Raw genomic sequence first — 14,088 nt, forward strand, 5'->3', positions numbered from 1 at the left:
AGGGAGGCTGAGGTAGGAGGATTAGACATTTTAGGTCAGTATATTGGCAAGTTTTATATCAACTTGACATAAGCTAGAGTCATCAGATAGGAAGGAGCCTCAGTTGAGAGCTGTAGGCAAGCTTGTGGGATATTTTCTTAATTAGTGATTGATGGGGGTCGGTCCAGCCCATTGTGGGTGGGGCCACCCCTGGGCTGGTGGTTCTGGGTTCTATAAGAAGCAGACTGAGCAAGCCAGGGGAAGTAAGCCAGTAAGCAGCTCCCTCCATGGCCTCTGCATCAGCTCCTGCTTATAGGTTCCTGCCCTGCTTGAGTTCCTGTCCTGACTTCCTTTGATGATGAACAGTGATGTGGAATGTGAGCCAAATAAACCCTTTCCTCCCCAGCTTGCTTTTTGGACATTGCAACAATAGAAACTCTAGGACACCAGGTCTATGCTATATAGTGAGATACTTCCTCAAAAACATAGACACAAAGAAACAAAAATATCCTCAAACCTGAGTTGGTTGTTGGATTTTACAGCCTTATGAAGATGTTAGTTTATTGGTGGCCCACTACTTAATTCTTACTACTTAATGCTACTTAATTACTACTTGATACCACAAAGTCTGTTGTCTGTGTTAATGTTGCTTCTCTTTTCCCTCCGGGTGTTTCCAAGATTTGTTGTGTGGTTGCCAGCAGTACACACTCGCCTAGCTACGGATACGAGTATGTGCCTGTCCTCATCTTCCCTGGCCTTAGGGTTTCTCACACCCTTATTTAGTTCTGGGGGTTCTTGGTGATCAGCGCTTCTCACCTCTTCTGTTTCTTCCCTTGTGCAGGGGTATACATTATGTGCATGCTAAATCTTTTCAGCATATACTTTTTAAATGGTTTATCTGTTTAATTGTGTGTGTGTGTGTGTGTGTGTGTGTGTGTGTGTGTGTGTGTTTGCATAAGTTTATATGCACCATGTGCATGTAGGAGCCCTTGGATGGCAGAAGAGGGCTCCCACGAAACTGAAATTTCAGGCAGTTGTGAGCTGCCCGTAGGTGCTGGGAACCAGACCCGGCTCTACTGCTGGATGGCGGAGGGCTCTTAACCTCCCCTCACCAGCGCCTCAACACACTCTTTTGTCTCTTCTGATCTGTATGTGTTCTGTTCTCTTCCTTAGGTTCTGCCTTTTAGTCACACATTTTCTTCTCTGTGTTTTCCTGTTCATTAATCTTCTTTTAGCTGAATGTAATCTGTTGCTAAGCCCATCCACTAAAACCTTAATTTCTTGTATTGCAGCTACCGATTGAACCTTGTTTTAACGCTTCCAAGTTTCTGCCAAAATTATGTACTTCATTTAATTCCATGACCATATTAATCGTGATTATCACATTAAGGGTTTCTAGCCATTTCCAAATTTGTATCCTGTGCGTTTCTTTCCTATTTTTTTATTATTTTTAAAAACACATTTAATTGCATGCACTTAAAGTTTACAACAAGAAACAAATTAACACTCTCACAGAGCTCCTGGTTTTACTTCTGGTGTCTAAACTCCAGTTCTATGTTCTCTGCCCCTGGAGCTGGTGGGAGGTGCCAGTCCATTTCTTAGTGTGTTGACAAATCACTTGCAAAGCCATACTTGCTTGCCTTTCTTGCCTTATTTTTGAATTATGCTCCACAAATTCTTTCTACTGAAATTGCCTTCTGATGCCTTAAACAAATTTCTAAGAAAAAAAAAAAAAAACCCCAAACCTTTTCCCCTACGTTTTCTAAGTCCTTTCAGTGGACATGTGGTGTGAGGCGCCTTTGCCAGGTAAGCGGTATGAATGGGTTCAAGGCTGAGGACCGGCAGGGGTAGATTCTCCACGCTCTCTGAAGATTCCTAGGCATCCCAGATGCTAAAAATCAGACTCTGGTCTTTCCTGGGTGTCCCAGGTACTTGACAGACAGATGTAAGAATGGCCTTCCTTTCCCTCCACTTGCAAGTGACTTTCATTCTTCCTTACCGCTGTCTCTCATGCCTTCTACCCAGAACACACTTCACCTGACCCTCCCTTTCCATTGCAAAGTGGCCTGGTGTCTGGAGGACACAGCCTGCACCTGGAAATACAGCATTTCCCACCTTCTAGATGTCTGAGAGCATCATAGCCTCCTGAAACTGGCCTGGGTTGACGTCAGAATGCCTGAGGGAACCTCTTTGCTGTGAAAGTCTACGAGGGTCTGCGTTTTGTGTGGGGTAGTTTGTGTGAGGTGTGGGCACTTGTTTGGTGGTATCGTTGCAAAGAGCACTCACTGCTTGTGGGACCCGGGAAAGAATGGTCCTAAAAAGACGCACTGGGGCCACTGCCCAGGCTCACACATCCCTGTTCCCCTCCGCTCTGATTACCTTGTGCAGGCTCCGGAAGCCTTGCCCTACCATGTGAAGGGCTGCCAGGGTGCCGGCAGCACCTCATGAATCAAGGTGGTAATATCGTTGCCATCCAAAGATACTTCAGAAAAACCTGCAACCAGACATGGAATCCACAAAGGGACTTTTCATCAAAACCCTACTCTCTTCCAGCTGCTCCTTTCCCCCTGACTCTACAGTGGAGATTTGGGGGTAGAGCCTGCCACTTGCCACTCTACACAAGTACCCGTGTCTGAACCTTAGACTCGTGGTGAGGTAGGGCGTGTCTACAGATAGGGAATTGGTCTGACATGTGAATAAAGTCAAAAGTCAAGTGTGAAATAGAAAGAAAGCCCAAGCACTGTTTCTGTGCCCGCAATTAAAACACCATTTATGAAAAAGAAAGCTGTTCACCCGGGTTACGTCACAGGCAGCTCCGTGAGGATGTAGGGAACGCAAGCCTGAAGCAGCCTGTGCACTGCCCGGCACAGCTGCACACAAGGCATTTTCAGAAGGCAGTGTGAACTGGGAGGGAGTCACCCTCAACAGTGTTTACACTCCCCCGCCCCTTGGGGCCCTCAGCCCTGGAGAGAGAATGATGGTCTTAGGCTAGGAGATGGGAACTCTGCCAAATGCTGCTAGGAGAGTGAAATGAAGTTTTGGGGCTCTTCCCATGAACCCCATCCTTCTCCAGATGACATAGCATAGGTTTGGAGTATAGGCAACTCTCTTAGGGTTGCCCAGAGAATTGGTGCAGAAAAAGGTCGGGAAACCAGTTACCTAATTTTGTGCCCCATTAGGCTTTATCCTTAGCAGTATTATTTTTGAAAGGATGGAGCATAGCAAATAAAAGTCTTTGAAAAACAAAAGCCCTCACCAAAGCAAAAGTCCTTGGCCTCCCACGCCGTCACGGCATCTGCCTTGAGACGATGACAGTAGCAGAGTGTGACTTTTCTTGGACCAAGTCTGCTGACTGCAGTCAGCATCTGTTCCCCTTGGCCGTCTGTGTGTGAAGACCTGCGATTGTGATGAAGAACCTAAGGGGATGAGGAGCATCACTCACTTCCCGCCTCCCGGCAGCTGCACTTGGCCTTGGCCATTTGCGTGTGTTTCTAGAGAACTCTGGAGAAAGTGCTGCATGGATTAGAAGGTGGATGAGCTGCGGCTGCTGCTGGTGCCAGGGGCTGCTTCCTACACGCTGCTGGCCACGGCCTGGGCCAGCGCTGCTGACACACTGTTTTCAGTGGTCGTCTGTTTCCCGAGCCCCTGCATCCATACCATCCCATGGTACCAGCTTCAGCGTTCTTTAAACAAGGCCCCTGCCTCCTCTCAGTCAAGGTCTCTCCGAGCAGCTCAGGCTGGCCTGAAACTGGCCATTCGCCTGCCTTGGCTTCCTTAGTACTTTACAGGTGTATGTCATGACACCTGGAAACGTGTCCCCTTTCTCCTTCCCATTAGTCTGTGTTGCTTGCACCCAAGAGCCTTGGCTGATGGGGGCAGGGAGCTGGAGGAATGACAGTGGACCCACAGGTTCCCAGACCCACACACAGAGCCCTGAGGAACTCTTTGTTCAGTGTGTCTCACCACAGAGACCAGACAATCGCTGATGTCCAAATAAAGAAAAATTGGAGGCTTTGATTAAATTTCACCAGGGCCTTGCCCTAGGGAACGGAACTTCAAAGGTCAGAATATCGTGATTTCCCAACTGGTCGCCAGTGGAACTTGTAGAAGCTGGCCTATAGGGTCCTCTTCTGTCATCTGCTCCCTTCAAGGGACCAGCACTCTGGTGTGGACTCCTCACCAGCCAGGGTCTGCTTTTAGGCAAGGGGATGCTGGGGGCAAACCATAGCGTGCCAAGGGGTGAGCTAGAGCTGTGTCCACGCATGTCCTTTCTACCGGGACTCTGGACAGATGACACCAGGGGTACCGTAGGAACTCCTCCAGAGGGGATAGCGCAGGGCTGGATTCCCAGTGGGAATCTGCCACTCCGTGTGTCTGTTATGTCCAGGCACAGCACCCTTCCAGTGTGGTGGTCGTAAGCCACACAGCTGGCCCTGGCAGCCCCTCTAGCCTGACCCCCTGACCCTGTGGAAATCCTGACAGAGATTTAATTTCCTCTAATGATATTGATAGGATGCTGTTTGACCAGGAATCCCAGCGAACAGAAAAGGAGATAAGGTTTCCTTCCTGCCTCAAAGCTAGGAACAAGATGACCATCGTAGGCGAGTCCGCTGAGCTGACACAAGGCACCCAGGGTACCTGGACAGCCATTTCGTGCTTCGCTTATTAATTTTTAGACGAACACGAATCCGACTCAACCTGCCTTCCTTTGTCATTCTAGAATCCATTAACTTGGTCTTTTGCTTTTGCCATCTAGGTCAGAGCTCATGCTAAAGACAGGAGCTACAAGGATGAAAGGAGTTAGGTGTGAATATTCCAGCTGGGAAACCTGTGAGGTAAATGTCTGTGCCTATTTCCTTCACGCACGTTGCGCCCCCTACTGTTACAAGGGGGAGTAGCACCAACCCGGGCATGGCTTCTCTGCCATGCAGGTTGTCAAATTAATACAGTTCCAAACATGTCTGGGAAGGGGGAATCTAAACTGAGAAAACGCCTTCGGAAGTCTGGCCTGTAGGCAAGCCTGTGCTGCGTTTTCTTGATTAACGACGGATGTGGGAGGGCCCAGACCACTGTGGGCGGTGCCATCTCAGGGCAGGTGATCCTAGGTTCCCCGCTATGGTCTCTGCTTCAGTTCCTGCCTCCAGATTCCTTCCCTGACTGCTCTCAGCTAAGGACTGTGGCCTGAAAGCGGAAGGTGAAGTAAATCTCTCCTTCCCCAAGTTGGTCTTTATCATAACAACAGAAATCTAAGACATTTGGTGATCCAGCGTGTGCGTGTGTGTGTGTGTGTGTGTGTGTGTGTGTCCCCTCCTCCCCCCTCCCGCGCCGCGTTGTGAGCTGGAGCAGCGCCAGCAATGGCCGGTAGGGGGAGCTCGAGGGCCACGCTGGCGTTGGGGCCAGCCTGGGGAGGGAGGGGAACCCAAACAAATGGAGAGCTGCCACCTGGTAGGAGTAGTCTCAGCAGGGAGGGCCCTGGAGGCAAAGGGCAGGAGGGCACGGGAGCTGGGAGTGGGGTATCATTGGTGACCAAACTTCATGGCAGAACCGTCCTAGGATATTCCTGTTTCCACTATTCAACCGGCAACCGTTGCGGTGCATACCCTCAAGAGTCCTAGCCATGCTACTGGCCAAGGGACCTGGGGTGCAGCCAAGGCCTCACGCTCAGCTCCTGAGTTCTCCAGCTCTGAGACCCAGCTCTCTACCCGACCCCCAAAGCAAATGTCACCCGGAAACACTCGGCCCCTAGCATGCTCCTACCTGGGAGAGGATGGACAAAGCCCCAGGGCAGGGGGGAGACCAAGGAGACACAGCACGTGGGTCCAATCACCTTGTCACTCACTTTTCTCCAGCCCTAACCAGTAGAGCACCAGTAGAGTAGAGGGTTGTCCCAGCAGCCCTGGAACTAGGTAGTTTTGTGCCTATGTTTTTTTGACTTCCGGGTGATACCACGGTTCACAAACCGGAAGGGAAACTGGACCTTTCTCCTCCCCTGCTAGATTCCCCACCTCAGCATCTCTGAAATGCTTGGTGCCAGGTTCAGAGCCCACCCCTCGCAAGTACCCTCACCCCTCTCTGGATGACTGTAGATTTAGGAAGCTAGCTTCTACTTGGACACTAGTCTCTTTTTTTGTTGGTTCAAGCTGGCCAAACTCTTGGCAAAACACTCCTCCGCCCATCGCAGCTCCAGGGCCTGTTTTGGTGCCTTCTTTAAACTTTCTCTTCAAGCTGAAGGTGCATGTTCCTTGGCTTGTCCTCAGAGGACTCACCCTTCCCTTTTCTCTCCCTGAGGCTGTTGGCGGCCAGCACACCAGCTCTCTTGGTATTCGATGTCAGGCCCAAGAGGGCAGGCTGAGCCTGGAGCGGGTCTGTGGAGTTCCCACATGGTCAGGCGAGATTTTACTTGCAGAAGGAAGGAGTTCAATGAGCCCTAATCCCTACCCTGCCTCCATCATGATTTACATCCTTTAGTAGACGATGACTCCAGGAAGAGGGCTGTACAATCCCAGAATGCCCAAGGTCCTGGGAACATGTAGCCCATGGTCCTGCCCTCAGTTACAAACTGACCTCCCGACACTGCAGGGTAGCCAAGGCCTTTGAATTTGATGCCACTAGCAAATTCTGTGAAGAACTAAGCCTGGCAAATAGTTTGGATACTATTTTTTTGTGCTAAGATAAGTGCCTATGTGTATCAGAGTGTAGAGGTATAAATTGTCACCACCAGGGATTTCAGAGGCACTCTACCCTTACAGGAAGGATGTCAGGCTAGTTTTTTGTTTGTTTGTTTGTTTTGTTTTGTTTTTTTAAGCTTAGTCTCCTGTCAGGGAGGCCAGGCTGGATCCTCTGCCAAGGACTGTATGGGTAGAGAACTTGGCAATGCTCCTTTATTCCAAGAGTCCTGAAGGTGAGACCCGGAATGGAGAAGTGATCAGTCTGGGAACACACAGCTCGGGGAGAAGGGGTTCAAACCCCAGGCCAGGTCCTTTCCCCTGTACTGGGAGCCACTGCATAGGAAGTGCCTGCCGCACCCACAAAGGGGAGGAAAAGAGGAGAGAGGGCTCTGGCTGACCTGGAGTTTGTCCATATGCAGTTCACTGACAGAATCTGAGCCCGAGCGCTGTGGTCTGAACCCATTCATCGGCGAGCATATCCCTCCTCTCCGGAAGGGCCCAGAGACTCTGGTCAGAAGGGGCTTCGGCTAAAGGAGGAAGACAGGGAGAGGGAGGTTCAAAAACAGCATGGCAGCAAGGCTGGCTGGGGGACCCGATGAAGTGCACAGTCGGCACCCGCAGGACTGTCCCCTGCCACACACACATGCCTTGTGCCCAGACTCTGGTGCCTGGAGAACTGAGTTCTGGCCCTCCTCCCCACTCCCACCCCTGAAGTAAGGGTGGAAATTGGAAAGCCAGTCTGAACCATGGCGTTCGACAAAGACAGCTCACTTTTACTTAAAACACTTCAGGTATGCGTTTGAGGCTTGTCTGGGATACGTAGTGGGTCCCTCCCTCAAAAAATAAAGCCGAACCACCCACAATCTTCCAAGAAACTAGAGCCAAAAGAGGGGTTCAGCTGTTGGTCCAGAGGACCCACCCAGGTTTGATTCCAAACTCCCACGTGGCGTGGCGGCTCGCAACCACTGTAGTTTCTGGGGATCTAGTGCCCTCTTCTGGCTTTCTTGGGGACCAGACATGCACACGGTACACAGACATACATGTAGGCAAAACCCATACATATAAAAAAAAAAAAGAACATTAAAAAAAAAAAAAAGAGTCAAAGGTTTGTGTTTTGTAAAGGTGTCTTTGACATTCAAATTGTCATGCCCAGTGGTCTAAACTGTAAGCAAGGGCCTTCTGTGGGTTGTATGGCTTGTTGCTGTCCTGTGACCCTCTGGTAGCTACAGTTCACATAAGTGCCACTCTAGGTGTCATTTAGTCAAGTCAGTTAATATTTAATAAATAGGCCAGAAAATTAGCTGAGCATTTCTGGGTAGATGCGGCGTGCGACCAAAGTTATGGAAGATTGTCCCTTGAGTCACTAAGGCAAACTGTTGTGTGTCATTATACACAGAGGCGTCACATAGAAAGAGTTATAAATAGAAAAAATTCCAAAGTTCTCCCACAGACAGACAGGGAAGTCAGAAACATAAAAAAAAAAAAAAAAAATTAAAACAAAGCACAACCACCCCTCCCCCCAAAACCCATTTGTTTCAAGTGCTCGATCATTACAGTACTCAACATCTTTGGATACTTTACAATGTACAACTCCAAATTGCAGCCCGGGGAGGGAAAAATGACAAACGGAACTAAGCAGTCACCTGGGAAAATGAGTTTATAAGAAGCCGTTCCCTCTACAAAACGAAAAAAAAAAAAAAGCCTGACTCCACTGCCTTCCCCTGGGTTCCTGTGTTGTTGAGTCTGGTCCAGCTGCAGGCCCTTGGCTGGCGGGACGGAGTATGCCTATCGGCAGATGGGTGCAGAAACAAGTCTGAATGACAACAGGGGTCTAAGCCCCAGCAGATGACTGATGAGGATGGGGTATCTGAGGGAAATCCACCCGATGGACCGGTCTGGTAACACTGGCAGACAGGGAGTCTCTCTTGGGAGCTTCAGGAGGGACAGAGCCTACTGTCTTCTCTGGCCTTTTTGTTTTGTACAGGATAGAGCCAAGACATTGGATATAGGAAGAGCTGAGCCTCATGTACCAGCAGCTCTGGGCTCTGGGACTCGAGGCCTAGGCCTTCCAAGCAGGTGGATTCTCCTCCCTGAGATCTCAAGCAACCGATCCAAACTCAAAAAGGTCTGGACTGACCGGCAAAGTTGTCTTGTTACTACCAACCCCAGAGCCGGGCAAGCTTGCCCTGTCTCCCAGAGTGCACACAACCCAAAGGGATCCACATCTTTTTGCACTAGAGCCCTTTGATCCAATATGGAAAAGGGGATCAGAGTGCCACCAGCAAACCCCAGGCCTGGACCCCCACCCCAAACTAACAGATGGGTCCTACATAACTAGGTGCTGTGACACTTGCAGGGATGGAGGAGGCTTCGAGAAGCTGGCCCCAACCCTTGAGTATAAATTAGCTCAAGGAGACAGAACTCAAGAGGGCGTGTGGGGTGGGCAGGTGTGGATTGCTGTTCCCAGGGGTGCCCAGATCTGACAGTGTCCTGTCAGGAAGTGGGGCAGAATTTGGGGTGCCTGGAGTTGCCTATGGGTACTGAAAGCCATGAAACCCAGCCTACCCCGCCCCTCCCCTGTCAGCCCTGTCTAGTTCTGCCACGTGTCTCACCTAGGCTAAAAAGCTGATTTTCACTTGGAGACAATGGGACAAAGCCCAGTAAGGCAGACTGCCTCCCAGTCTACCTTTCTAGGGACTCTAAGTTTTTAGGAACAGGTGTGAACATGTATGGAGGGGGAGGGGAATATGGTACCACCCCCTTTCACAGCAGGGCGACTCTGAGGCACAGAGGTTGGCCTGCCCAAGGTCACAGGACAAGCCACTTAAATATGGGCTTGCTCCATGCCGGCTTCTAGCTGCACCGAGGCGGTTTTTACGCAGTGGGATGGATGGTCTTTCCCCACAGCCTTGCTCAATTGGACCTGGGACCTCTAAGCTAAACTGGACTCTGAGGAAAGCAGTGTTGGGAGGAACTCCCGGATAGGGCAGTATGGCTCAACCAAGGTGCCCGGCCAGGACACAGTCCTCATGCTGGCTCCTCCTGGTCTGCCTTCTGGCAGAGCGGCCCCTCCTCACAGCCCCATTCCGGCTGCGAAGCGCTCCTGGCACCCGCGCGGAGCCTTCTGAGACATGGCACTCTGTGTGTTTCTATGTGAATCAGAGATGGCCAGGGAAAGGTGGGAACAGATGTCCAGCTCCTACTCCAGCAAAAGGGAGGAGCTGCCCTCAAAGGCTAGGAAAACAGCATCGCAGCTCAGCTAAAATATATTTTCTCATTTTCCCTTTGTGTTTGCAAACTAGAAAGTTCAGATCCACTGGGTGGAGCAGGGAGGGCCTTAGAAGGACTTGAAACAGAGTCTGAGGCTGGGGTGGACCAGGGCCAGCCTAGTTGTTGGCTTCAGACATGGAGGCCACGTGGTTGAGGCCAGTGAGCCCAGGGAGGCTGGCCAGGCCGGCTGCCCAGGGGTCGGGTAGCGGGAAGTAGGGCCGCGTGGCGGCCACGTTCTCGGCCAGCGCCAGGGCCAAAAGGCCACCCGCGTTCCTCTCGGCCTCGAGCTGCGCACGTCCGAACAGCTTCATCTGTGTCTCCTCAAACTGCCGCTCCAGCTCCTGCAGATTTAAGGCACCCTTGGGTGCCGCTAGGAAGTGCTTGGCAGGGCTGGGGCCCGGGAGGCACACAGCCGTGCCGCCCAGGTGGTCCCCCACGTCTCCCAGCGTGGGTGGCATCACGAAGGCCGCCTTGTCGGGCGTCGGGCCACCCGGCCCGAAAAGCAGGCTGGCGGCCCTCCAGGCTGCGGGCTTGCGGCCACGCCGGGGCCGTGCCATGCGACAACTCTGTCGCTTGATGTGGCGGTGCAGGTGGTCGGAGCGCGTGAAGCTCTTGTAGCAGAACTCGCACTGGTAGGGCCGCACACCTGTGTGGATGCGCATGTGGTTCTTGAGGTCGTAGTTGTGCACGAACTTGGCGTTGCAGTGAATGCACAGGTAGGGCCGCTCCCCCGTGTGCTTCCGCATATGGATCTTCAGCTTGTCCTGCCTGCAATACAGAAGCCGGGGTTAGGCCCTGATTGGGATGCAGACGCCCGCTCTTCACCTTGTTCCCTATTTCACAACTGGCTTCCTGTATCCATGCTGCCAACCCAGGAGCCGGGTTCGCCCCAAGATCGGCCTTCAACTTCTGCCCAAGCATCTGCCTCACCTCTGGATTTAAGTGTGACGGGGCAGTGTCCTGAAAGACATCGCACCATTCCCTTTACACACAGGTTCTGAGTGAGGATCTCCCACTGATTATTAGGAGCCCACCTCACATCCTGGAAGACAGTCTTGCTGGAGAGAGAGGTCAGCATCCTGGTCTCAGCCCCGTAATGGCGAAGGCCCTTCCAAAGCACGCTACTTTGTTCTCTGCCTCTAGGCTCCTCCTAAGCCCCCAGTCCCACGCCAGCACTAGACTCCTGGAGACTTCTGGAGACGCTAGAAGCCTGGCATGCCTTGCTGAAAGCTTCTCCGTGTGGTGGCCTCTTACCTAAGCCCTGGGCTCTGCTCTTTGCAGACGTTTTAGGGCGTATGAAAGAGCCAGGTGCAGTAAGAATGCACCCTGATCTGGGGTAAGCTCTGGGGTTAGAAGCATTATTCAGAGGCAAGGCATGGGATGGGGCGGGGCTCCAGCTGCAGGCATGACCACTTGCTGGGTGACCTTGGGCAAGGTAGGTAAACCCTCTAGGCAAAGCTGAAGCTGGGGTCAGACATGACACCCATTGTCTAGGGTTGCTAGAGACTCAGGGTGTGCTCGAGGGGGCGGGGGTTCAAGGCCCTCCTGGTAGTCTTGAAAGGAAAGCCGATCCGGTTTTGTTGTCTAAGGACTGAGCACACGGAACACCAGTATAGGAAATGTTCCAGCCTGGCTGGGGGTGGGGGGTAGTGGGCTGTACAGGATCTTCCTACAGCTCTCTTCCAAGTGGCTAGGGGCCAGGAACACCGCGTGCTGTCTCCACAGCCTCTTGCAGGTGGGGCTTGGGTGACGCCCCTGCTGTAATTCCAGGTTGGGCTTTGAGGTCAGAGCAGATGTGGAATCCAAAGAGCCCTCCCTAAAAAGTCCAGATTTAAACCACCCTCAACCTAACCCCAGGCAGCAGGGTGTCTTCTAGCCACTAGAGGTCGCACGGGATCTCATTTAGAAAAGAATTCTCCTAGGTGGGCGCAAGGAGGGAAAGGATTGCTGTTAGGGGCACGCTGGGTACGTGCACACTTGGTGTGCAGAGCCAGGCCTCTCTTCTGTGCTCCCCGGAGCTGCAAGGCTGGGAGGTGGGGAGTGGGACTAGCAGGGGGCAGAGGAGAAAGGGGCGTGGTGCTCCAAGTGTCTAAACACCAGACTCTCCTCCCTCCACAGCCTCCAGCCCTCCTGGCCTGCAGGTACCTGCTGGGACTTCCCAGCTGCCAACCTAGGTGGCTGAGTGGTCTCCCCTGAGCAAGCATGAGTGTCATTATCAGGACCGGAGACGCTTGTGACCTGAACACTCCTTTTCAAGGCAGGTCACCTGAGGGACAAAGAGGACGTGACAACAGAAGGCAAGGCCTAGTATGTCCAAGGTCCTGGGTTCAGTTCCCACCACTGGGGGAAAAAAAGAACAAATCTAAACCCAAGCCCCGAACTAGACAAGAGTCAGCTGCTCTTCTGGTTGGGGATCTTATACCTGTTTGCATGTCTCCCACCGTGAAGGATCAAGGCTCTCATCATCACCACGTCTGTGGCCTTGCTATTTGCTGGCCAGGGAGGACACCTGTTTGGTGGTGGTGTGGATGTGCTGTTACCAGTCAAGGACCTCCCTCCATGTGTGCACACAGAACTGTCTCACAATGCTAGGAGCCATGGGACACAGGAGGCAATGAACTCATGACATAATAGCAGGGTGTGGGAAGCCCCTCCTCTTGGAGGCCCATAGAATGAAGGCAGCAGACAGGTCATGGGGATGGCAGGGGTTTTTCTTGGAAAACTCTGCCTTGGGCAATGCTATAGGAGTCAAAGGGAATGGAGTTCCCATGAAGTGTGGGCATTCTAGAAAATGGCATCTAGTCAACAGAGCCTATTATCATGGACCATCATGGGTCCTTCTTACATCCACGGAAGGGCTGAGGTAATCCAGAGATCTAAGTTCTGCCCAGCCCTGAGGAGAGAGACAAGACCATGGAGTTTAGCTGTGGGGAGGAAGGACTGAGCCCAGAGCCTCTCAGTACCAAGTAGTGACTTTAGCTTGCAAGGGACTCTGGGAATTCCAGGTCTGGAGGCAGCCACGCTGCTGAAGAGCCTCTTGGTGGGGAGGAGGGGGAGGTAATGAACGGTGGCCAGGGAGTTCAGCCCCAAAGCACATCCTCATGGAGAGACTGTAAGGAAAACCTCACCCTGGCAGGTCGAGGCTGGGCTTTGGATGGATGCCTTTTGGCTGGGTAGGAAAGGTTGCTTTCAGGGTAGCCCTGTGGAAGGCAAGCAAGCAAAGGGCCATTGGCTTTGAAGAATGTGATGGGGAGAGGTCAGCATGGCAGTCTCAGTCCATGGTGAGGAAAAGTCCCGGATGGGAGTCTGGATTCCAGCAGTATCTCAGCAGTTTCTGCCCCTGACCTTGGAGAACAGCTCCTGAAGCCTGCCTGATCTTGTGCAGAAGGGTCAGGGGGTGGGAACCAAGAGAGGGGAGGCGAGACGGGGGCTGAAATGGAGTTGCCACAGATAGGCCTAGAGCCCAGATGGCTGTCGTCTTGCAAAGGAGGAGTAACTCGGGGGCAGGCAGGGTTGACGCCTGATACCAGAAACTCTCTAGGGCTGAGCTGACCTGGAGGGATAGGGGGACTGTACACCCGGAGGTCACACAAAGTGGCCTTCAGGAATTTGTTGGGAGGGAACATTCTGGAATTTCATTCTTCTATACAAAACAGCATTGCTGCCTGAATCCAGGAATCTCTCTTGGAGATTGCTGTAGCGTCGGGAGGACGGAAAGTCTGTTAGCAGGGACTAAACAAGTTTAAAATTTTGCCTAGGAAAGGCAGGGCCAGACCTGCACAGACCACTGAGAGAGATCAGAGGGAGGGTCAGGAAGGAGGGAGGAGGGAGGGAGGGAAGAGAGGAGGGAGGGAGAGAGGGAGAGAGGGAAGGGAGGAGGGAGGGAGGGAAGGAAGGAGGGGGGAGGGAGGGAGGGTGGGAAGGAAGGGAGGAAAGAACAGAAGGGAGGAAGGAAGGAAAGAAGGGAGGAAGGAGGGAAGGAAAGAAGGAAAAAGGAAGGAGGAAGGAAGGGAAGAAGGAAAGAAGGTAGGAAGGAAGGTAGGAAGGAAGGAAGAAAGGGGACCTGGGCTCCTAGTTGCTCAGGGTGGCATCCTGAGTCCCCTGAAGGGAGTGTTGTCCCCTTGGTCATTGTGCCCAGGGACAGGTACAAGACCGGGCTGGGAGCCAGCAG

General features: G+C 52.3%; 1 protein-coding gene across 3 annotated transcripts in view; it reads right to left on the reverse strand.

The window, feature by feature from the left end:
• Positions 1 to 9,788: 9,788 nt before the first annotated feature.
• Zbtb7c (zinc finger and BTB domain containing 7C) overlaps positions 9,789 to 14,088 on the reverse strand; it is a 122,036-nt gene continuing 117,736 nt past the window's right edge. For all 3 annotated transcript variants that reach the window (XM_051202039.1, XM_051202037.1, XM_051202038.1), the window contains one exon: positions 9,789 to 10,685. In XM_051202039.1, the coding sequence (XP_051057996.1) occupies positions 10,034 to 10,685 (652 nt within the window). In that variant the 3' untranslated portion in view covers positions 9,789 to 10,033. The remainder of the gene's footprint in view (positions 10,686 to 14,088) is intronic.

Source organism: Phodopus roborovskii, unplaced genomic scaffold (genome assembly GCF_943737965.1).
Source record: "Phodopus roborovskii unplaced genomic scaffold, PHOROB, whole genome shotgun sequence".
In the NCBI taxonomy this organism is placed as follows: domain Eukaryota; kingdom Metazoa; phylum Chordata; class Mammalia; order Rodentia; family Cricetidae; genus Phodopus; species Phodopus roborovskii.